The following is a 22,417-nucleotide window of genomic DNA, read 5'->3' on the forward strand; positions in this document are numbered from 1 at the left end:
TCTCTGTGTGGTTTCACAGCATGGGCTAGAACTTTCCTTCCTTCCCTTATATTTCAGCCAGTAAATCCACCTGTTCCCAGCTCCCTGTGTTCAGAAAGGTTCCTGAAACAAGTCTACTGCTGGAGCTTAGTTGTGTTTTTTTTTTTCCCTACCCTAACCTTCTCTTAAAAGCCTAAGAAGTCTGGTTCTTCATTAGCTTATGTTCCTATGGAGTTTACAAGATTTTTTTTTTCCTGTGGTGTCTTACCTGTGCTTACATTTTACATAAAAGTGTGGGTGTATACTACAGGGAACACAGTTTTAGGGGACACGAAGTTGGCTTATCTTCCCTCCCCATTTGCCTTCCAGAAGCCTCGAACCAAAAGCAGCACCAGCTCCATCTACCTTGCCACCAGTTTGAAATGTTAATGAAGCTATTTCTGGCCTGGCCTTCACACAGACTTCATTCTGCATCAGGTGTTCAGCGTCTCCCTAAAGGAAGCAGCCCGCCCCTCCGCCTTGTCAGGAATTCATTTCCAACTGTTAAAGGGAACATTAATTTTAGAAGTACTCTGCTTCTGTGGGGTAAATGACAACCTGAGCTTTTCTTGCTTTGGGAGGAAAAAAAAGTTTACCGACCCCTTTGAAAAAGTTCTGGTTCAAGCTACCTTCTCCCCCCAGCCATGGGACACAGTGTGGATCTTAGTTCCCTGACCAGGGATCAAACCCACACCCCCTACACTGAAAGGCAGATTCTTAACCACTGGACCACCAGGGAAGTCCCTTGAGCTACCGTTTTGAAAAATGCCTGCTTGAACACACAGGTCCCATGGAGCTGGACTGTTTAGGAAGTTTATTCTGTTGCAGGCTAAGAAGTCATGGTTGTTGGAGTGAGGGAGACTTCTTACGGCCCCCCTCTTTCTAAAGATGGGGTGAGTGCTGGGGGTGGCACTGATCTTGAACTTGCCAGAATTGCCTTGCGTTCTGCTAACAGCCCCGCTTGTTGGCACTCCTTGGTGCTGCCTCCTAAGTAGAGCTTTTTCAGCCTTACATCCATGGTTGACCTTCCAGGAGATTCTGAAACCCCTAAAACTCGGCAAAGTGAGGCACCTGTGGGCATTTCTTCTCACTTTCATCAGATTCTCAGTGGGGGAAGGGGAGTCTTTAAATAGCAACACCTGCTCTTGACTCGAAGGCCAGTATTTCAGGGCTGTTCTTTCTGCAATAACAGAACAGGAGTCTTTCAGACTTCATCCACTGTCCCCTGATAACAGAGAACTGAAGTTCAAAGCCAGTAACGCAATGCCGTGGGCTGGATTCACATTTGAAGTGCAGGGAACCCTCAGCCCACAGTCGGCAGAAAGCAGCAGTTCTAAAACAGTCTCCAGACGTCATGAAAACTGGCAACCATCGAGGCTCTGCAGAACACTGAATTAGTTGATAAATTCAGAGCCTTTTCTGAGCCTCAGTTTACAGATGATGATCCGTAAAATGCTCAATACCCACCTTATGGGGTGAAGTGTCATGTAGTATGCCTGCCCACAGGATGTATTCAGTGTGTGATTTAAACTGCTCCCATAGCAGCTCGCCTGTTTGGTCTCCAACAGAAGAATCTTTCTGGCAGTGAGCTCCCCTACAGAGCAGTGCGTTGCAAACTTCAGCATCAAGTGAGTCACCTGCGGATCTTGTGTAAATGGGGCCTGGGAATCTGAATTTCTAAGCCACTCCCAGGTGACGCTGATACTGCTGACGTGGGGACCACCCTCTTAGTAGGGAGGTACTCTCGTGCTCAGCCGTGTCCGACTCTTTTTGACCCCATGGACTGTAGCCCACCAGGCTCCTCTGTCCATGCGGTTTTCCAGGCAAGAATATTGGAGCAGGTTGCCATTTCCTACTCCAGGGGATCTTCTGGATCCAGGGATCGAATCCTCATCTCCTGCGTCTCTGCATTGGCAGGTGGATTCTTTACCACTGCACCACCTAGGACGATCCAGGGAGGTACTAGGACATGCTTAAATTAGGGATTTGCTGAGTACACAAGCCCTGACTTGGGCATTCAAGTTTGCTGTCAGCCTAAGGAAGGAAAACAGACATGAGGACAGATGACCTCAAGATCACAGACTTAATTAAACAACCAAAAAAAACATCCCAAAGAGGCCCAGACTTTGCACCATTTTGCTGTTTATTTCAAGTTTACAGAGAAGCTTAAACATTTGTGGGAAAACACTGAAGGCTTATTTTTCTCTTAAGTTCATGTACTTTTCAGTGATAAATACACAGTATTTAACTTTGTACACCTGATAAAAGGAAAATGCATAGTAGAAAGATCAGGAATAAAACAGAAGCATCGGGCATGAAATCAACCACAGAATAAAAAAGTCAGTAGTCCCATGAAACTCGGCCCATAAAGCTGGAGAGAAAATTGAAATCAACGACCTTGAAACCTTCCCTTAGCACCTTGGAAGCGAGTGGAGGTCTTGGTTCTTCCCCCTGGTGATGTGAAGCTCCCCTTTGGAAGATGGGTGAGAGCGACAGGTGGATCCTATGTGTCTAAATTGCACAGTTCTTCGCCTCGTCCTGAAAGGCTTGGAAGACGAGAGCCCTAGCTTACAAGAAAGGCCGGACCAGCGGGTAGGTGGCCTCTCCGGCCCCAAGTGCCAGCAAGGGGCTAGATAAGGCTTTATGGGAGCCACTGGCCAGGCTGTGGAACAGATGGGGAAGTGAAACAGGGCGGAAGATGGGTAGAGAACATGTGCTTCTTCAAGGCCACAGGTGCAGGCCACCGCTTGCTTAAAGATTGGTCCCACAGATGAGCCAGTAATGGAAGAGAAGGATAGGCATCCTTTTTGCTTACCTAGAAAAGCTGCTCATAACAGCTTCTGCCCTTTCCTGACAGAGTTGGCTTTGGGAAAAAAATCAGTGTGCTCTAAGAGTGGAGACAAACCCTACGAGTCTGCGCTCCAAGTAGCTCTAATGCTTTCTGTTACAGCCCTCTCTGCTCATCCTTTTCTCAGTGGGGTGGTTCTTTTCCACAGCTTTCTTTGGTGTCTCTTAGTGTAAAAAAAAAAAAAAAAAAACAAACAGTAATGAACATGGGCCTCCCCCAACCCACCTGCCTGAACAGTTCAGTGCTGCCTGGTCGCTGGCTTTCCACATGTGAAATCTTCGATGGAGAGTTTCATGGTGGGAGAAATGGCATCGCCCGATGCAGTTGTGTAAACACAGGAGGAGTTCTGCAGAGGCTCTGCATGCTACCAGCCCCTGCCCCTCCGGGCGAGCCCCCCACTACCAGGTCAGTGTCCACACTGACTAAGATGAAGAGCCAGCTGACTTGAACCACTGCAAGGTGCCTATTGCAAACTAACCAGACCCATTTGTTCCCAGGAGGGGTGGAGCCTGTAGATTTAAACAAGCACAGGAGGAAGAAGTACTAGATTACAGAAAGAAAGCAAGCAGGCCAGAGGACCCTCCATCAGATGGGTGTCCTTGGCTGTTGGAAACCAGCCTTCTCTAACTCTGTACTGCTTATAAGGTAGAAAGAAGAGTCTGGCTAAACGACAGTCAAGAGCTTACAAAGATCTGCGGAAGCTCTGTGAACGCACTGGGCAGCAGACACAAGACCTGCTGCTCTGTCTCTGCAGAAAGTGCCCCTTTCAACACGGATCAGCCAGAAGCTACAGGAGAGCTCGTGCTTCTGATCCCGATCACGGACAGTTTTCCCCAAGGCAGATTCCACAAACCACTGGGAATCCCCCAGGCCAAGTCCTTCCAATTTTCCTCCCTCTTGAACTTCACAGTTACCCACACGGAACTCTGGAAGAAGTCACACTTGAACTGCAACCAAACTTCCCAATGTTAGTTGGAAGTCAAAAATGTAAACTTTTTTCTTTCTGGACTGCTGGCTACAAAAGGGGACTTCCTGTGCCAAACTCTGGTTGCCTTGGACCCAAGGACTGCTCTAGGTTTCAAGAATCTTCTCTAAAAGGGTGCCCTACAGTTATTGTTTAGATCCTAACAGAGCTTTGCCAGTAAGGATGATCGTTTACGTCTCAGCTGAATGAAAGTATTTCCTAACTAGCCCTCCACAAACTGGATAACTGTTTGTTTCACTGACTACAACAATCAGCTAGTGCTGAAAAATAAAGCAGAATCTTAGCAGCCTCTAGAATACACAGATTATAAGCAAGCTGAGCTGCTAATATACAGGATAGGTGTCATTGGCGCTAACTCTGATCATACATGTGAAGCCATGGGATAGCTCCTGGAAGCTCGAAATGATTCCTGAACTGCTCAAGAGTTCAGAGTAGTTAGAGAATTGAAAGTATTTGTTGTTGTTGTTTACTCTTAAGCCATGTAATGTACATGGAAGTGTAGGATTTAATTTCACCCTGAAGTTTCTGTAATTTAACAAGAGATTTACTAGAGCTCCTTCAACTATTTAAGAAAAGGTTCAGCTCTGAGAGGCTGTCATAAACACACTCGTTCAGTCCTTGAGGGGAGACGTCCCACCATAACCACTGAATGCCCTTCTGGGAATGGAAAATCTGGCCCCCACCAAGCTCTTATGCATCAAGCCCTTGCCGTTTTCCTGATTACAGCGCTATTCATTAAAAAAATTGATAGTCCTTCTTAGGAATAAGTTGCGTCGAATCAGGCTGCAGCTACTGAGGGCTAGACCTGTCCTGACTCCATGAATCCACATTCTAGAAGGTGCCACAGTTTGGGGTTTTGCACAAAGTCACACCTGCTCTTCCTCTCCCTTTCAAATGCAGCCAAGTGTGGCTTTGGACCACACCACCAGTTTCCTGCCAGTTCTTCCCGACGTTCAAACCTCACACACATTCACTTGGTATCTCTTGACACCATTCTGAGTTCACAAGTAAGGATTTTTGGCATTAAAACGTCTTAAAAAGCAACTGTCCCCCAATGCACATGGCTTTGGGTCTGCAACTCCTCACACCCGCCCATTCAGCCAGCCAGCGGCCAAAGTCGATGTCATGGAGTCGTCTTTTTTTTTTTTTTGTCAAACAAACTAAAAACAAAACAAAACCACCAGAGATGACGGTCAAGGCTCTACACACGTGCTCGGTTTCCCGTAGGACATGCTGCTATGGAAACACAGGGCGCCAGCAGAGGTGAGACGTGCACGCGCAGTCGCGGTCCGGTGGCTACTCCATCACCTCGTCCGGCCGCGCAGGATGAGTGTGCTCTAAGGAGCCGGGGCCTGGGACCCCCCAACTCTCCATGCCAGGGCCGCCCTTCATGAGAGCACTTCCTCCTCCCCTACGGGGGCCGGGTCGGGGCCCTGGAGGCTGTCTTCGCTGCCTTGCTTCCTGCTCACCGAACAAAAAAACCCACATTAAGTCCTGGGGCAATGCGGGCAGGGCCCTGAACCAATGTCTCTGGCGGTCCTGCACTGCCTGGACCGTTATTTACTTCTGCTTTTGGAGTCTCTCCCCCTTTTTTCTTGCTTATGTTAAAGTTTCAAAGGAGACTTTGCATCCCTTCGGTAAATGGGAAACCAGTATCATGTGCCAAAAATAGCAAGAAATATAAACGATAAACATACATGCGAACCTATGGGCCTGACACCTAAAACCATGGCACAGAGCACAGGTCGTATGGGCTCCACACTGGGGCCTGTTCACAGAGAATTTAGGCATCTTCGCTTCCCCCACTTTAGGCTCTAAGCTCTTGCAGGGCAGGAACCATAACTGTTTTCAGTCTCCAGGTGTGTTTCGTGGGGGCCATGAGCAGAACCACCCGACTTGGCCTGGCACAAAGCCAGCCTTCAAGACATGGTTGTCAACAGTAACGTGCTGAGCACACAGGCCCAAGGGATGCCTCCGACGGAGAGAAGGGCCCTTATCTCGGCAATGTGTGACCAGAGCAGAAGAGACTAGGTTGGTGGGACGTATCCCCATGTCCCCAAGAGGCCATGTGCCCCCAGCTAGAGCTACCCTTGGTGACGGACGTGGGCTGTGTGTTGGGAAATGTCAGGAAAAGTCCCTAAGGAGAGGCCCAAACCCTTTACCAACATTACGCAAAGAATGCCCGTCCTAAGGAGAGCCATTGGGCTTGCCACACAGGACTGGTATCTATTGTGTGCCTTTGGCCAGAAGGGGAACTGCCCTGTGCATGAGGCAAGGGCATGATGTCTGTACATCCCTAGGAAGAAACTCCTCTTTGTTTAAAAATCACACACATTGGCTATTATGTTTCTGCCAAAGAAGAGAGGGTCAAGTCTCCGGGGAGGAGAGATGTAATTGGATATCCAGTGTGGCCCAACAGCTGTCTGCTCATACTGGCTGGTCTCACTGCTGACAGGCCATGGGTCCAAGGCCTCCAAAGACTGCCTAAGCCCTAAGAGCTCCAGAGTGCTCAACCACTGGAACAAGCAAAAGCATCCACTGGTGGGTTAAGGGCAAGGGCGGGTTAAGGGCAAGGGCAGGTAATCCCCAGGTGCTTCTGGGACAGAGATGAGGGAAGAGAGAGGCAGTAAGGTTTTTTGGGCCAATCTTAGTCTTTGGTGTCCTGCAACTTTGATCTCATTAAAAACAGAAGATGAAATAAACAGACTTGCACAAAAAGGGAGGCAAACCATAAAAGGTTGAGAAGAGAAGGGCCAAGTACAGGCTAGCCCATTAGGCTTCAACCTGTGACCTTGTACAGCTCACACTGTAAGTGGGGCCACCTCATCACATGGCTGCAGAGACACTTGAGAACACTGTGGCAGGGATGCAAGCAGCCTCACAGGCTGTCCATGATCGGTTCTGAGGGCTAACTGCTGCTTTCCCTTCTCTGGAAGAGCATAAATGATCCACAGATGGTCTTCCTACATTACTGTATAAGCACCTGGCTCCTATGGTGGCCAAGAAATTTCATCTCATAAGCCAACTCCTAACAAACAAATGCCTCTTGCACAGGCATCGTTCAGGGCAGCATTATTCATGCGTGACAGTCCCCAAAGTGGAAAGTGTATTCATCACCGAATGAATGGAGAAACAAAGTGTGGGTATATCCATACCATGGAATATGATCGAGCCATAAAAAGAATGAAGTTCTGACACACGCTGCACCATAGATGAACCTCAGAAACATTAAGCTGAGTGAAAGAAGCCAGACACAAAGGCCACATACTGTATGATTCCATTTATATGAAATGTCCAGAATATGTAAATCTATAGAAACTGCAAGTAGTCTCGTGCTGGCTGGGGAATGGGGGAGTTGGGTGGTGAGAGACGAGGGTGCAGAGTTTCTTCTTGAGCTAATGAAAATATTCTAAAACCGACTGTAGTGATGGTTACACAACTCGGCAAATATATTAAACTCTATTGAGTTATATACTCTAAATGTGTGAATATATACTCTATATGGTATGTGACTTATAGCTCAACACAGCAGCTTTTAAGACTTAGAAATGATTGCCTGGAGCTCCCAACTGAGAATGAGGTGGTGAGCTGGGCTCGGTGGGCAGAGTCCCAGGACTGCTATCCTGTCACAGGCATGGGGTGGGGAATGATCATCCTGTCATCTCAGGATTGCGGGGACAGAAATGCTCCTCTGTCCTGGGAGGTGCTGGGATGGCTAAGCTGGGCATGTGTTTGGAAGAGGATGGCAGACTCAGGGGAATAGGTCCAGATTCTCCTCAGAACCAGGGGAGCTTTCACACTCATTTGCAACAGGCTGGACAGGGACTTATTTTCTAGGTCTTAACGTATCAGAGAAGAAGGGGCAGATGCTGAAGAGCCCCAGGTGGGGGAGCCCCCGAGCACAGCACGCCTGCTCTAGGCTCTGACCACCAGCCCAGATCAGGGGCGGCCTTGGCCCATGACATAGCTTCAAGGCCGTTGATGTGCACCGAGCCTAGGTGGGTGCCAGACTAGGTCTAAGACCCGGGTGAGTTCACAGGCATTCCGGGTGGAGCGCCATGCACCCGCAGCCCCAGCCCACATGCACGACCCACCCTCAGGTCCAAGCCCCTGGATGCCCCGTTTTCCTCCTGGGTCTGGAGGCCCCGGGCTGGAAGGAAGGTCCGCCTGGGTGCAGATGCCCCGTGCTCTGCGGCTGCCCCCGCCCCCAGGCCCCGGCAGAGGCGAAGGCACAGGCAGGCAGGCGTTACCTTGGGCTCAGACAGGGGCTCACACTCCCTGGTTGGTTTTTTGCTGGAATCGCCAGAGGGGAGGGAAAAGGGAAGTGAGAAGGGACACTTGGCACCCATGGCATGCCTGTCCCCCAACCCCCAGAGACACTCAGACCCCGAACACCAGCTTCACGGAGCTGTTGCCAGGGTGGTGAGGAGCAGGACAGCCCCCCTCACTGTGAGACGTTTTGGGGGGGGGTGGTCCCATGAGTGAGACTGGCCTTGCTCACTCATCATGGGGCCACAATCCCACCATCAAGCATGCATGCTCTGGGGTCTAACAGCCTGATAATCAACCATTCTCCCACCCCTGTTAAAATGCATGTACCCCCCAGAGAAAGGTAAAAGTTCCCTGTGGATTAGCTGTCAGTTAAGGAGGCGGGCTGGGTCCAGGGTGGGGCAAAAACCAAAGCCAGCAGCTTTGCTCTGACTCCCTCAGAGAGCCTGGCAGGGCTGATCTGAGTCTGGACACCGCTCCTGAGAGTATGGGCCCAGAGATGGTGGGGCAGGGCGGCCTCCAGCTCCCCACTCCGGGGACACTCACCTGAGCAGGTTTCCAGGCGCTGACAAGGAACGCTCCTCCCGCCGGCTGCCCTCAAATGGGTTCCCAAAGGAGCGTTTTCGTATCATGGTCTTCACCAGGATCTGGAAAGGAGAGGAGGAGGCTCAGCCACCTGGGGGTGAGGGGAGTCCAGGCAAGAGCCTCCCTCGTGCCATAGCACGAGTCTCCCATCTTCTTCCCTTCCCCTCCCTTCATTCCCACCCCCCACCCCGCACACACCCTGCCCCCTGGCAGTTCCCAGGACTGACTGCTGATGGCGAGCCTTTGAGAGACACCCACCCAGGATACAAGAGCCAAAGCCATCACCAAGTCTCACTGGCCCACAGCCAGAATCTTCCACGGCTCCCTGTTTGTCAACAAGATAAGGTCTAAACTCCTCAGTCTGACATCCAGAGCCCGTCACAGTCCAGTCTCAGCCTACCCAATTGCAGGAGAGCTGGCCTGCACTGTTTGTCCAGTGTCCGTCGTACCATCTGTCTCACCTGAGCCATCGCTGGATATGCCCTCCTGGCCCATCAATCTGTCTGCTCTTCAAGGCGAGGCTTTTACTGCCGGTGAAAGCCGTCTACAACCACCCCAACAAGCAACCAATTATTGCTTCCCCGGTATAATCTGAGAGGGAGGGGGATCACTGCACTTTTAATTTAAATGTAATTCACACAGCTTAAAATTCACCAAAGTGTACAGTTCAATAGTATATTCACATTACCACTATCTAATTTCAGAACATTTACATCACCGCCAAGAGAAACCCAGTACCCATTAGCAGCCACCCCCATGCCTCCTCCCCAGTCCCTGGCAACCACCAATCCACTTTCTGTCTCTATGGGTTTGTCTTTTCTCATTTCGTATAAATGGAATCATTCAGCATGTAGCCTTTGGGGTCTGGCTTCTTTCACTCAGTAAGCATGATGTTTTCAAGGTCCCCCATGTTGTATTACTTTATTCCTTTTTATGGCCTGGTAATAATCCTTTGTGTGGATACACCATATTTTGCTTATTTGTTCATCCAATGGCAGATATTTGGATCGTTTCCACTTTGGGGCTATTGTGACTAATGCTACTGTGTACATCTGTGTACAAGACTTTGTGTAGACATACTTTCCACACAAAATGTTTTCATTTCTCTTGGGTGTACACCTAGGAGTGGAATTCTTAGATCATCTGGTAACTCTCTGTGTAACATTTTAGGAGCTGCCCAACTGTCTTCTACAGCGGCTGCAACATTCTACACTCCCAGTAGCAGTACAAAAGGGTACCATTTCCTCAGGAGGGGGCTGCATTTTTGTTGAGGATGAGAAGCTTTGGTCCCAGTATAAGAAGCTGAGGAGACATTCCAAGATATGGAGGGTGGCCCATCCACAGGTTGGTGTGATGTGAGAGCGAGAGGTCAGAGGTCCTTAAAGCCCTCCTAAGCCTGAGAGGTGCTGAGAGCTGGCCTGTCCATGGCTGTGGGAGGGAACTCTTTGGTGTCCCCTACCCCGCCCACCAGAAGACAGACAGGGTCTGCAGCTTGGTTGGGAAACACCTGCCAGAGGAGGGGATCTTTGGGGAAAGGGTCAATATCCCTCCATCACATCCCTGAGCCACTGCTGGGTTTCCCTCCTCTGCCTCCCAGTCTGCCCCTCAGCCCATCCTGTCTTTTTTTTTAAAAAAAAAAGTTAATTTGGCTGCATCGGATCTTTAGTTGTGGCTCGAGGGGGTCTTCACTGCATCATGTGGGATTGTTTGTTGCAGTGCACAGACTCTCTAGTTGGGGTGCACAGGCTCCAGAGGGTGTGGGCTCAGTAGCTGGAGTGCAAGGGCTTAGCTGCAGAAGCATGTGGGATCTTAGTTCCCTGACCAAGGACTGAACCCATGTACCCTGCACTGCAAGGCAGACTCTTAACCAATGGACCATCAGGGAAGTCTCTCGCCCTATCCTTTCTGAAACCCATATCTGATTCCCTCACGCCCTGACTTGGTATCTCTCACCCATATGAGTTTGGAACTTAACCTGTTATGGGCCACGGAGCCATGGAAGGTTCATGGTGATGCTTTTGGCTGCTGTAGTTCATAAAGGAATTTTCAAGGAAGTGGCCTCAACACCTGTAAGGCTCTGGCCTCCCTTCCAAGTAAAGTACGATGTCTCTTCTTCAAGCTGTTTCATATACTAAGCCTATGGACTTTTTAAAAAAGATTTTCATGCTAAAAGAGTGGGGGGAAGTGTTTTAAAAACCTACTGATTTACCAGAAGGTGGAAACAACCAAATGTCCATCAACCGATGAATAGATAAAATATGCTCTATCCCTACAATGAAACACTATTCAGCCCTAAAAAGGAATGACTGGGTACAATGTGGATGAATCTTGAAAACATTATGTTGAGTGAAAGAAACCAGACACAAAAGGCCACTTACTGTACAATTTCATTTATGTGAAATGTCCAGAATAGGCAAATCTACAGAAACAGAAAATATCGACTAGTAGATACCAGGGGTTGGGGGTGGTTGGGGAGGGAAGAGTGAGTGACTGTCAACAGGTATGGGGTTTCTCTTGGGGACGATGAAAATGTTTCAGAACTAGAGACGTGATGGTTGCACAATACTGTAAATGTATTAAATGCCACTGTATTGTTCACTTCAAAATGGTTAATTTCATATTACATGAATTTGACCTCAATTTAAAGAAAGAAAGGAAAAATGCTGAGATAGAGAACAAAGGCCGTGCCCCTTGACAAGCACGCATGGTGCCTCCCTTGCCAAGGCCTGAGCTCTGTGGTTCCTGGAACACATGGACCTGTTTCACTCCCCCAGTGAGCCTGGCCAGCCTTCAGGACCCAGAGGAAGGTGCTCCTACCCTGCAAAGCCTCCCACTCCCACTCCTCTCCCAACTGGCCTGTCACTGTGTGGACACTCAGTGTGTGATGGCACCAGAGGGTGATTCTTTCTTTCCAGGTTCATCTTCCTCATGAGGCCAGGAGCCCTATGAGGGCTGGCACTGTCCCGTGCTCACCTCTGTAACCTCATGCCTGGCACACACAGCTGAAGCCTCCACGGCCTCCTTGTCCTCCAAACTTCAGTCTCCACATGGGACCTTCCCAAGCCCAACACTGATCATGCCACTCCCCTGAATCAAATCCTGCAGGTGCTTCTCACACTTCTGGGACCAAGATTTAAATTTCTGCTGTGGCCTCAGGACTTGTGTGCTCTGACCCCACCTCCTGTCCAGCCTCATGCCACCCTCCCTCCAGCTCCTTTGCCCTGTTTCAGCTGCCCTGACTTTCTTAAGGTTCCTCGTGGGCCTAGCTGCCTCCCGGCAGAGGGTCACTGCATTTGCTGCTCCCTTTTCAGGAACACCCCACCCTTTATTTACCCTCTCGGCCTGATGAACACCCCGCCATCCTCTCAGCACACACCTTCCAGGAGGCTTTCTCCAACCCATCACCTGGGCTGCAACCCCCCTAGGAGGTTCCCCTCGCAGCCCCTCTGTTACTTGCACACTTACTTGTTGATTCTTTGCCTAACATCTGCAGGCACCATGTCGGTTTTATTCACCTCTGTATTCCCCACTCCCACCACAGGCCTGAGACACCACTCAGTGTTCAAGAAGTGTTTCCTGAATAATCAATGCCTATTTCAGATCTCTAGGATCAGACGCCTTCTCCCAAGAATATTCACAACCAGGAACAGAATAACCCATGGCTGCCTTCCCCACCACAGGCTCAGGACATGGGTGGGGTGGGCGGATAAGGAGGAGGAGGTGGGTGTGGGTGAGTGTTCAACAGTGAAGATCATGCAGAGGCCCCTGGTGGGGGAGGAGGAGGATGTGAATAGATCCCCCAGGGCTCAGGTTCTAGAGGGAGAGAGAAAGTGTGTGGGGAAGCAGAGGGCGAGGTGCAAAGCTGGGAGCGAAGGAGCCAGCACTGGGGCTCCCAAGGTCACGTGAGGCTGGACACAGTATCTGGTCTCCCCACAGAGCCCAGGGCCCTGCCTGCTGGGGCTGGTGCTGACTGAATACACCCAGGACTCCCAAGGTGGCCATGGTGAGCAGCCCACTGGATTCCTCCCCTAGGACTGTTGCCCAGCCCCCAGCCCCCTGAGGGTCTCCCTCCTGGAGTCAGACACCCTCTGGGCACAGCCTTGGCAAGTGGGTGATTCTCTGAGTCTCCAAGGTGATTCTCTGGCTCTATCTTCCTGGATCAGGACCCAAATTTAAGGCCATAAAAGGGGCAAACACCCCCTGAGCAAACCCCATCCTGGACAAACACCCCCTCCAGGAGCTGGGAAGAGTTGCCCCGGCAGTTGCCCACACTGCAGAGATGGGACGAGCTAAGCCATCTGCTCTGGGGACAGGAGACCCAGTCAGGGGGTAGCCCCTCTTAAGAGACCTTGGCTCCAGCTCCCCCCAGGCCTGCCCTGGCCCTTCTAAAGCTCCTCCTTCTCCCCTGGACACGCTCTGAAAGCAGGAATTCCACAAGGGGTAGGACAGTCCTTAGAGAGGGGCTACCCTGTCTAAGTAACCTGGGACCCGGTTGCAGAGAGAACTCAATGCAGAAGATGCAGGGGCCACCTGGCCTGCCGTGTGACCAAGGCCCAGAGGCTGGGAGCTGTGGGTGAGGGGCAGATCCAGCCAATCCCTTACTCTCAGGCCCAACACCTGCTTCTCAGTTGCCCGCCCGTGTCCTGCCAGGCCGCCTGTGGCTCTCTGGCCCTGCTCTTGAGCAGCAGTTCATCCTGCCTTACCACGGTTGCCAGGCTGGGAATGTGTTTGACCGAATTCTCGACCTCCTCTTCGGTCACCTCGACCAGCGTGCAGTTCTCGTCTTCTGATGGCAGTGGCTCCGCCCCATGCCTCGTGACCCAGGGGTGCAGCTTCAACGAAGGACAGGAGGGGTGAGGGGCTGTTGCCACTGGTTCCCAAGGACCCTGCCTGTGAGCAGAGCCAGGGAGGGGATGCAGGAGGGGAGAGGCAGTGGTCTGAGGTCAGGGATGCAAGAGAGCAAGCAAGGCAGGCAGAGGGCGGGGGTGAGCCAGGTGGGAGGAAACGTGAGATAGACGGAGAACGGGAGGGAGCCGTGAGGCCAGAATGTGAGCCGGACCGGATTCTCCATCTCGCCCCGTGTCTTGGCAGAAGAGCCTGAAATTTGCCATCTGCCTTGCATAGCTGTCCGAGGAGAACCCATCACTCTTCTGCAACTCTCTCTGATGCCTGGAAGGCTCAGTTCAGAGCAGGCAGCATCCTTCCCATTTTACAGAAAGGGAAACTGATGCTTGGGGTGGCACAGGGAGACCACTGAGAAGAAGACAATCAGGAGGGGACTTCGGCAGAGGTCTGTCCCCCAACTACCTGCCCCTGGGATCCAAGCCTTTATCTGTAACCTTTTGGGCTGCCCCCTCTTCAACTGCTAGTTAGCTGAGTGCCTAGGAGTTCCCGAAGCAAATCTCTAGATTTCTGAAAGGTCCATGTGTGTGCACGTGGCTGTAAGGGATCACTAGGTATCTTATCTAATGCTGCTCTTGTAACATAGCGGAATTCAGCAGGCCAGGGTCAGAGGTGGAGGGTCAAACTGCTCACTAACTTCCTCTCACACTTACTGTATTTTCTCAAAGGGATAGGAAGGGTCAAGGAAAAGACCCCAAGATTTCAGCAGCCACAATGGAGCATACAGAGGCTCTGGTCTGGTCTGGGGAGGTGGAGGCCATCAATCCAAGCCAAGTGGAGCGAGTGCTAGCTGCCCGGCTGGTAGCAGATCCCATTTTCACATTCACAGTGAACACAAGTCCCAAATCCTCCCCCACAAGCTCCCAGCACCCCAGAGGCCCCAGGGCATGAGAGGGCGGTGGTGCAGAAGAGGTTGTGGCGCTGTAAACAGAGGAATTGGGGCCTGACTGAGGCAGGGTTGAGCCAAAAAATCCCAAGCAGAGGACACAGGCTGAGCCCCTGGCACACGCCCCAAGGGGCAGCAGGTACCTTGATCTCTGGCACCACGATCCTCGACTCAGGGTTCTTGTCCAACATGCGTGTGATCAGGTCCTTCAAATCCTCAGCTATGTCAGGCCTGGGGGGAGACGATATATCAGGAGTGGGAGACATCACCAAGGGCTTGGAGAAGGTAGCGACTTGCAGTACATGGCTGATACTCACTGATCTGGAAATTCCAGGGCCTGACTCTTGATCTTACTGTGTAAACACATGATCCGCTCGTCCATGAATGGGCACTGCAAAGAGATGTCAGGGACAGAACGGCCATCAGGGGCTGGTACAGCTGTCCTGCAAGGGCTGGCAGCACTCCACATGGGTCACAGCAGAGAAAGAAACAGCCCAGCAGCCCAGTCCAGGGAGGAGGCAGTTCTCATTCCCCAGAGATCTAAAAGGACCAGGATTGTCTTTCCAGAAGGGTTTGAGCCTTCCTAACTACACTGGCTTTCCTCTGTAGCTGTGCTTTAATTTACCCACATAAAATGTTAGTCTCTCAGTTGTGTCTGACTCTTTGTTACCCCATGGACCATAGCCCGCCAGGCACCTCTGTCCATGGGATTCTCCAGGCAAGAATACTGGAGAGGGTAGCCATTCCCTTCTCCAGGGGATCTTCCTGACCCAGGAATTGCACCTGGGGCTCCCCCATTGCAGGCAGATTCTTTACCATCTGAGCCATCAGAGAAGACCATACAAAAGCAAATACTCATTTCACCCACCTGCCTTGTGAACAATAATAATACAAAGAACAATACAAAAGACAAAGCAGCAGTAGCTGTGATTGGTGAGGGCTCAGCTTGGGCCAGGCCCTGTATTGACTGAGGTTTCTCAGGACCAACATCTCATTTGGCTGTTACCTCTGCCTGGAATGTTCTCCACATCAGTATCTGCATGGCTTGTTTTCTCCCCTCATTTAGGTGTCTGATCAAAGCTCACCGTCTCAGGGAGGTCTTCCAGAGCTCATGTCTAAAATGGACACCCACTCCACCTCCATATGATTTCTCACCATCACATCTCCCCTCCTGACATTATATTACATATGTATTTTGGAGATTTCCCTGGTGGTTAGTGGTTAGGACTCTGCGTTCCCACTGCTAGGGACACAGGTTCAATCCCTGATTGGGGAACTAAGATCCCACATGCCACGTGGTGTGGTCAAAACATAAAACCATATGTACTTATTCACTGTTTAATTCCTGCCACTGGAGTGTCAGCTCCAAGAGGGCATGGATTTTTGTCTGTCTTGCTCATTGCTGACACCCAGTGCCCAAGAACATCCCTAGCACAAAGTAGGGGCTCAGTAAATACCTGCTGATTTAATGAATGCTTGAATTATTTCTGATCTTCTCAGAAGCCATAAAAAATAGTAAATACGGGACTTCCGTGGTGGTCCAGTGGTTAAGAATCTGCCTGCTAATGCAGCAGACCCGGGTTCCATACCTGGTCCAAGAAGATCCCACATGCCACAGGGGAACTAAACCTGTGAGTCACAACTACTGAGCCTGCACTCTAGAGAAGGCATACTACAACTACTGAGCCCACGCGCCATAGCTAGAGAGTAGCTCCCACTCACCGCAACTAGAGTAAACATGTGCACAGCAACGAAGACCCAGTGCAGCCAAAAATAAGTAAATAAATAAATAATTAATTTTCAAAATAGTAAATATTATTCTCATTTTACAGAAGAGAAAAAACAGAAGCTCAGAGAGGTGCCATGTTCTAGGAAGCATGAAACTGGGATTTAAGCCTAGACTCTACTCTGAAGTCTGTTCATGCACCACCTCCTGGGTGACAAGGCGATCCTCTCACAGAGGGAAGGGCCTGACCCAGGAGGAGCTCAGGGATTGTTCTGGAAAAAGAAACCTTTATGCGGGGTGCTCAGAAGGCTGCAAAAGGTCACAGAAAGTGACCTTGTCTACTCCTGTCCAAAGAAAATGATGCCATGAAAAACAATAACTTGAGATGTCAGGATTGCACAGGTGCATCCATTAGACAACTCATCAAACAGTACACTTAACATCCGTAGATTCTCTGATATGTAAATTTTAGCCCAAAAGAAAAAAATGAAAGCCACAAATAGTGAGCTCTGGCTAATGACTGTACTCTGAAGCATATGTAAGAAGGTATAATTCTTACAACTTGGCTACAGGATTGAAAATTTTCTAATCAAATGTTGGGTTGTGGGGAGGAGATTATAAACTCCTTTACTTCCTCATGGGATCCGTTTCTTAAGCTTTCCTCAACAGGAGCAGAAGATCAGGAAAAGGAATAATTCTCACTTTTACTGCTCACATAATCAATCTGAACTTTAGAATTAAAAATAAAAGCCCCTAAATATGAGTAATATAAAAATAACAAAAGAACAACAAAATGAAGACAAACAGTACTCCCTAAATCAATAATGCCAAATGTTTTAAATTCCATTCCAATTCTATTCTTCCAACAACAGCTTCCAGGAACACTCTTGAGAAGAACATCAAAGCAGTACCAGGCTCAGAAAGAAAGATTGAAGTTATTGATTAGTGATGCCTATCTCCTGTTTAGGAGTGGAAAGAGGTGCACATTTGCTGTCCTTGACCTAAATTCATCAACTGTATTTACAACCTCTAGAGCCTCTGCCAAAACCCTCTGTTTTAGCAGGCTGGCTTTTCACAAATATGACTGTTATATACAGCTATGTACATTTGGGAAGGCATACTTCTTCATATGCAGATCTAACTTTGGAAATAAAATGAAATAACTTTTAAATGAGTAAGTTCTGTCTCCCTGCAAGGGTAACTATTAGTCCAAGGGAGCCACCCACAACACCCAGGACACAGGACACCCCACCTTACCTGGCCAAACACAAAGCAGTACAGTGTCACACCCATGGCCCAAACATCCAGTGCCTGCAAGAAAAAGAGCTCAGTGTGAGGGGGCAAGGGGCAGTAAAGGGAGTAACCTTCTTTCTCCTGTCCAAGATTCAATCCTCCAGCTTTCCTTTGGGGAACCACCTCTTTTTGACTGCTCAGTCCATGGGAGTTTGAATGGGGCTCTTCCTGCCCATCAAGTCCCACATCTGACTGAGCACATGATTCAGGCCTGGCTAATGAAAGCAACACTTTCCCCAGGCAGTGTGATTGGTTCAAGGATGGGCACATGACCTGGAACTGTCCAATGAGAGCAACACTTCCTCAGGCAGTGATTGGTTCAAGGATGGGCATATGACCCACACTGGGCCAATTATAGCCAATCCTAGGATTTTCACCTGAGTCCTACAGAAAGAAAAATGCTCTTTCCACTGAGGCTTGTAAACTGGTAGAAAGTAGCCTAGAGTCACTACTGACCATTTGCCTGGGGAGGAAACCAATTCAGGAAAACAGAGCTGAGAGATGGAGAGACAGATTGGAATCTCTGTATCTAGTCAAACCTGAGGCCAAATGCATCCCACTCCTCATCCACAAATCACTCTTTAGGCTATTGAGTTAGATTTTTACCACCTACAACTGAAAGGACCCTAACACAGGCAGAACTGCACATCTCAGGCAGGTCCAAACCTACCTTCCCAGAGAAGATCTTCCGGGTTTCCGAGAGCGACTCAGGAGCCATGAAGGCCGGCGTGCCCACAGTGTTAGAGAGGAGGGCATCGCTGCCCTTGAACTCATTGCTCACACCGAAGTCTGCGATCTTGATGTGCCCATCTTCTCCCACCAGCAGGTTGGAAGGTTTGATGTCCCGGTGGATGATCTTCTGGTAGTGTACTGGGGGTAGGATGGGAGAGAGGGGACAGGGGACAGGAAATCCACACGAGGAGCTCCATGTGGCCCACACAGCCCAGAGACACAGGCAGGAGGCCCTCTGTTCTTCCAGGGTCCCAGGCCCTTCCCAGGCTTCCCCTCCCAAACTTGTGAAACACCCACAGCTCTGAAAGTTAAGGGGAATGTCTCTAAGGAAGCTGTCCCATCCTCCAAAGTGAGAAGTAGAATAGTGACTGCCAATAGTGATTGGTAACCACCTGCCACAGTCTAAGTCATGTGTGCATGGAGAGTTTTTGCTGAACTTGGCTCCCAGCTAGAAGGCTCAAGACTTGTGACAGTCAAGCATGTTTTCATTTATTAACGCCACCTCACAACCTGTTCACCAAACCAATGAATGGAGCAGGTCCGATTTGAAGTGTGAAGCACAGCAGGATTGGGACTTGGCTAGCGGTTCCTGCCCGGGTGTCCACCCATGGGCAAGGACAATCCTACGATCTGGAAGACCCAACTGTGTTTCTGGGGTGATGATGATGATGATGTTACTGATAATGGGAGCAGCAGCTGCTTTTACTAAATGCCCAGTCTGGGCCCTCACCCTGTGTTAAGTGCTTCCCATTCACCCCATTTCAGTGTCACAACAATCCTGTGTAATAACAGGCAAAGGCAGGGTATGAGTCAAAATGTTTAACAACCAGTAGCAGAAAGGATACCCTGCCAATCAGAATACTGATGTCCTGGCTGATTTCAGACCTTGTGAGAGATTATTTTATTCCCATTTTACAGATAAGGAACTAAGGTTCCCAGAGGTTAACAGGATCCCAGGGTTGTTGGGAATAAGGGATGATGCTAGGAAATTAACAGTGCCTGGTAGAAAGAGCTGGATAAACAGTCACTAACACAATTGCTCTTAGTTTTTCTGTGTGGCCAAAAGAAGGGTTTCTGCTTGGAGAGGATGTCGCCATAGCTCAGGCAGTTCTGTTTCCTACCCACCTCCCTGTGTGCTCCAAGAGGGAAGTAAAAAACCTTCCACTTTCCATCTACTCTCTGGGAATGCTAACCACCCCTTGGTTGAGAGTCTGCCTGTGGGCCCCGCTTACAGTACTCGATGCCTTTAATCAGATCCTGGAAGTAGAAACGGGCCTGGTCTTCAGAGAGCGGTTTGAGGGTGGGCACTTCCATCACAGGCCTGAAAGGTCGACACACTCATGAAAAGCAAACCAGACACACCAGCCTTTGCCCTCTCCCACCACCTCACTCAGCTTTGCACCTCAAGGAGCTTCGGGCCTCATACCTGCTGGGAATGGGGATACTCACCCTTGGTTGACCAGCTCAAACACTGTAGGATAGAGAAGGGGGTGAATGGTTACACTGGAAAAATGGAAATCCATCTTGCTCCCCTCCTCCCCAGCTCACAACCACCCCCTAGAAACACCGAGAAGCACTGAAACTAACATGGCGGCTGGGGAGGGGAAGAGCCCACTGAACCAAAACCACAGAAGGTTCTGCTTTTCTAAGTTCCCATCAGGAGGCTAGGGGTCAGAGATTTCTGGCCTCTCTGGGCCCCCAGGCTGGCTATACATCTGGTCCTCAAAACAGCTGAGGACCCTCTGCCAGAGGAGACAAAGCAGGGAGACTGGAAACAGGTGGGGACAGCCTCTTTCATTGTCTTCTCATACCTAGGGGTGGGAGGGAAGTCCCACGGATACAACTGATGCTAAACTATGTTCTGTCACTCATCCACGTCCTGAGCCAAAGACCTGCCAAAGAACAGGTCTAAGGGGAAACAACCCAAATGTGGATTTACGTGGACAGAAAAGCAGCAGCCCTAGGGGTCTTCTGAACCCTAGCAAAGTTTCAGTTCAAGAAACAGCAAGAACAAGTTTCAATGACCCCTCTCACATTTTCCAAGCTGCTAGGCTGTGTCCGGCTACGTAAACCAAGAATTGTCGGATAATGTTGTTACACCTCTTTAGCACTCTGTGGCCAGCTGGCCCTCAATCCTGTGACTTCGAATCAAATCAAGACTTGGAGCTAGAGGTGGGGATGGTGATCTCCCTGCCACCTCAAAGGCCAGCTGATTCTGTTCCTTCTAAACAGGGCTTTTCTTGACTCACTGCCTGCTAGCTTCCTCACAGCCCTGTGTATGTGGGATCCTCCGCTCTACCATCAAGTATTAGATACACTACGTTCAGGGAATATACAGGGTTTTTGTTGTTGGAGGGGGGTGGTATTTTTTGCATTTCTAAAAGTTGAGGTGAAATTTCAGAACATACAACTATTCTAAAGTGCATGATTTAGTGGTATCTAGCAGTTCACTGCCTCCAGGGCAAGCATTGCCTCTATCTAATTCCAGTACATTTTCAGTCCCCTAAAAACAAACCCTGTGCCCATTGGTAGTCACTCCCCACACCCCTTCCCACAACCCCTGGCAACCACTAATCTGCTTTCTGTTTCTATAGATTTGCCTATTCTGGACATGTCATATACATTGACTCATACAATATGTGACCCCTGGTGACATGCTTTTTCACTTAGCATGTTTTCAGAATTCATCCACATTGTAGCATGTATCAGTACTTTCTTCCTTTTTATGGCTGTATAATATTCCACAGTGTGGATATGCTACATTTTGTTTATCCATTCGTTAGCTGATGAACATTTGGGTTATTTCCACATTTTGGCTATTATGAATAATGCTGCTATGAACATTCATGCGCAAGCATTCCTACACAAGTGTGGCTGTCTTATGTGTGGCTGTTTTCAATTCTTTGGGGGTACCTAGGAGTGAAATTGCCAAGTCATGTGGCGTAGTTATTTTAATTTTGTTCTGCTTGAACAGATATAACTGGGACTATGAAGCTATACTTTAGGAAATGAAAAAAACAGCACAGTAGATTTCAAAGTCCCAGGGAGAATGATTTTGGAGTTTTCTGTTTTCTAGAAGCACACACTGGAGCTTCTTATGTTAGAAGGGGTGTTTCAAAGCTGTCCAAGGGCTGAGACGGCCAAGGGGAAAGAGCCAGCTCCTCAGACAAAAAGAAGGCTTAAAGGTTCGGATCAGAAAAGGAACTTAACTCCCCCAGGGCCCCACCCTGTTTTCAGGTTCATCAACCAGCAATGGCCAAACCGGAGTTAGGGCAAATCTGCTGAGGCTTCAGGCTGTGGTTAGAAGCAAAAGCAATGGCTCTGAAAGTAAGATTCCTACCAAAAGGAGCGCTGGGCCCCTCAGCTCCTGCTTTCCCACCTTATAAACTTAACTTTCAAGAGCTGCTTCATGAATTTCAGTGCTTCCTCCCAAGCACGAAAACTCGATTGGCATGAGGGAAGCTGGCCTGTTGAAACAAGTGTCTTTTCAAGTTGCTCACAGTTTAACCCCTCCTGGGGCTGAGTGGCAGGTGGGAAGTTTTTAACCCCGAGAAATACTGATCATATTCTCTACCCTTTGAGAGTCAGGCCTGCAGGTGCAGAACCCTTGCCGATATCTGCTAACTGGCTTCACACGCTGCCCACTCTGTCCTAGCCACACACAGCTATGGCTGGAAACTAAAAAATAAAGTATCGGGATTGTTTCAAAACCACTGGAATCAACACACCAAAACCATAGGGCTCCTTCCCACTTTGCCACCTCAAGAAGTGAAAAACTCTGTCCATGAAGCCGCCTGGTCCAAATGGCTTAGGCAACTCCTCTCTGAAGCTTGAGTCATGTTCTTAACATACTCATTCAACTCCTCAGCTCAGCACCCTCCAAGGGGGACTTGCTTGGTGGTCCAGTGGTTAAGAATCAGCCCTGCAATGCAGGGGACGCGGGTTCAATCCCCGGTCAGGGAACTAAGATCCCACATGCTGTGGAGCAACTAAACCCACGTGCCACAACTAGAGAAGCCCACATGCCACAACTAAGACCCAACACAGACAAATAAATAAATATTAAAAAGAAAAAAAAAGTCCTCCAAGGGCCCCCTTCTCTCTCAGAGTAAAAGGCAAAGTCTTACAATGTTGTGAAATGCCCTCTGCCATCTGGTTCCCAGGGTCCTGAAC

General features: G+C 49.5%; 1 protein-coding gene across 19 annotated transcripts in view; it reads right to left on the bottom strand.

The window, feature by feature from the left end:
• Positions 1 to 2,143: 2,143 nt before the first annotated feature.
• Positions 2,144 to 22,417, bottom strand: part of CAMKK2 (calcium/calmodulin dependent protein kinase kinase 2) — a 50,887-nt gene continuing 30,613 nt past the window's right edge. For 3 of the 19 annotated variants that reach the window (XM_081540048.1, XM_081540049.1, XM_081540050.1), the window contains 8 exons: positions 19,694 to 19,715; positions 19,477 to 19,565; positions 18,183 to 18,382; positions 17,477 to 17,530; positions 14,811 to 14,884; positions 14,637 to 14,724; positions 8,667 to 8,767; positions 2,144 to 5,312 (listed from right to left, as the gene is read on the bottom strand). In XM_081540048.1, the coding sequence (XP_081396174.1) occupies positions 5,240 to 5,312; positions 8,667 to 8,767; positions 14,637 to 14,724; positions 14,811 to 14,884; positions 17,477 to 17,530; positions 18,183 to 18,382; positions 19,477 to 19,565; positions 19,694 to 19,715 (701 nt within the window). In that variant the 3' untranslated portion in view covers positions 2,144 to 5,239. Of the gene's footprint in view, positions 5,313 to 8,101; positions 8,145 to 8,666; positions 8,768 to 13,408; positions 13,596 to 14,636; positions 14,725 to 14,810; positions 14,885 to 17,476; positions 17,531 to 18,182; positions 18,383 to 19,476; positions 19,582 to 19,693; positions 19,716 to 22,417 lie in introns of all 19 variants that reach the window. The other 16 variants (XM_081540036.1, XM_081540037.1, XM_081540038.1 and 13 more) reach the window with 10 other exon arrangements.

Source organism: Giraffa tippelskirchi, chromosome 11, assembly GCF_054371585.1.
Source record: "Giraffa tippelskirchi isolate mGirTip1 chromosome 11, T2T-mGirTip1v1.2.pri, whole genome shotgun sequence".
NCBI classification, from domain to species: Eukaryota; Metazoa; Chordata; class Mammalia; order Artiodactyla; family Giraffidae; genus Giraffa; species Giraffa tippelskirchi.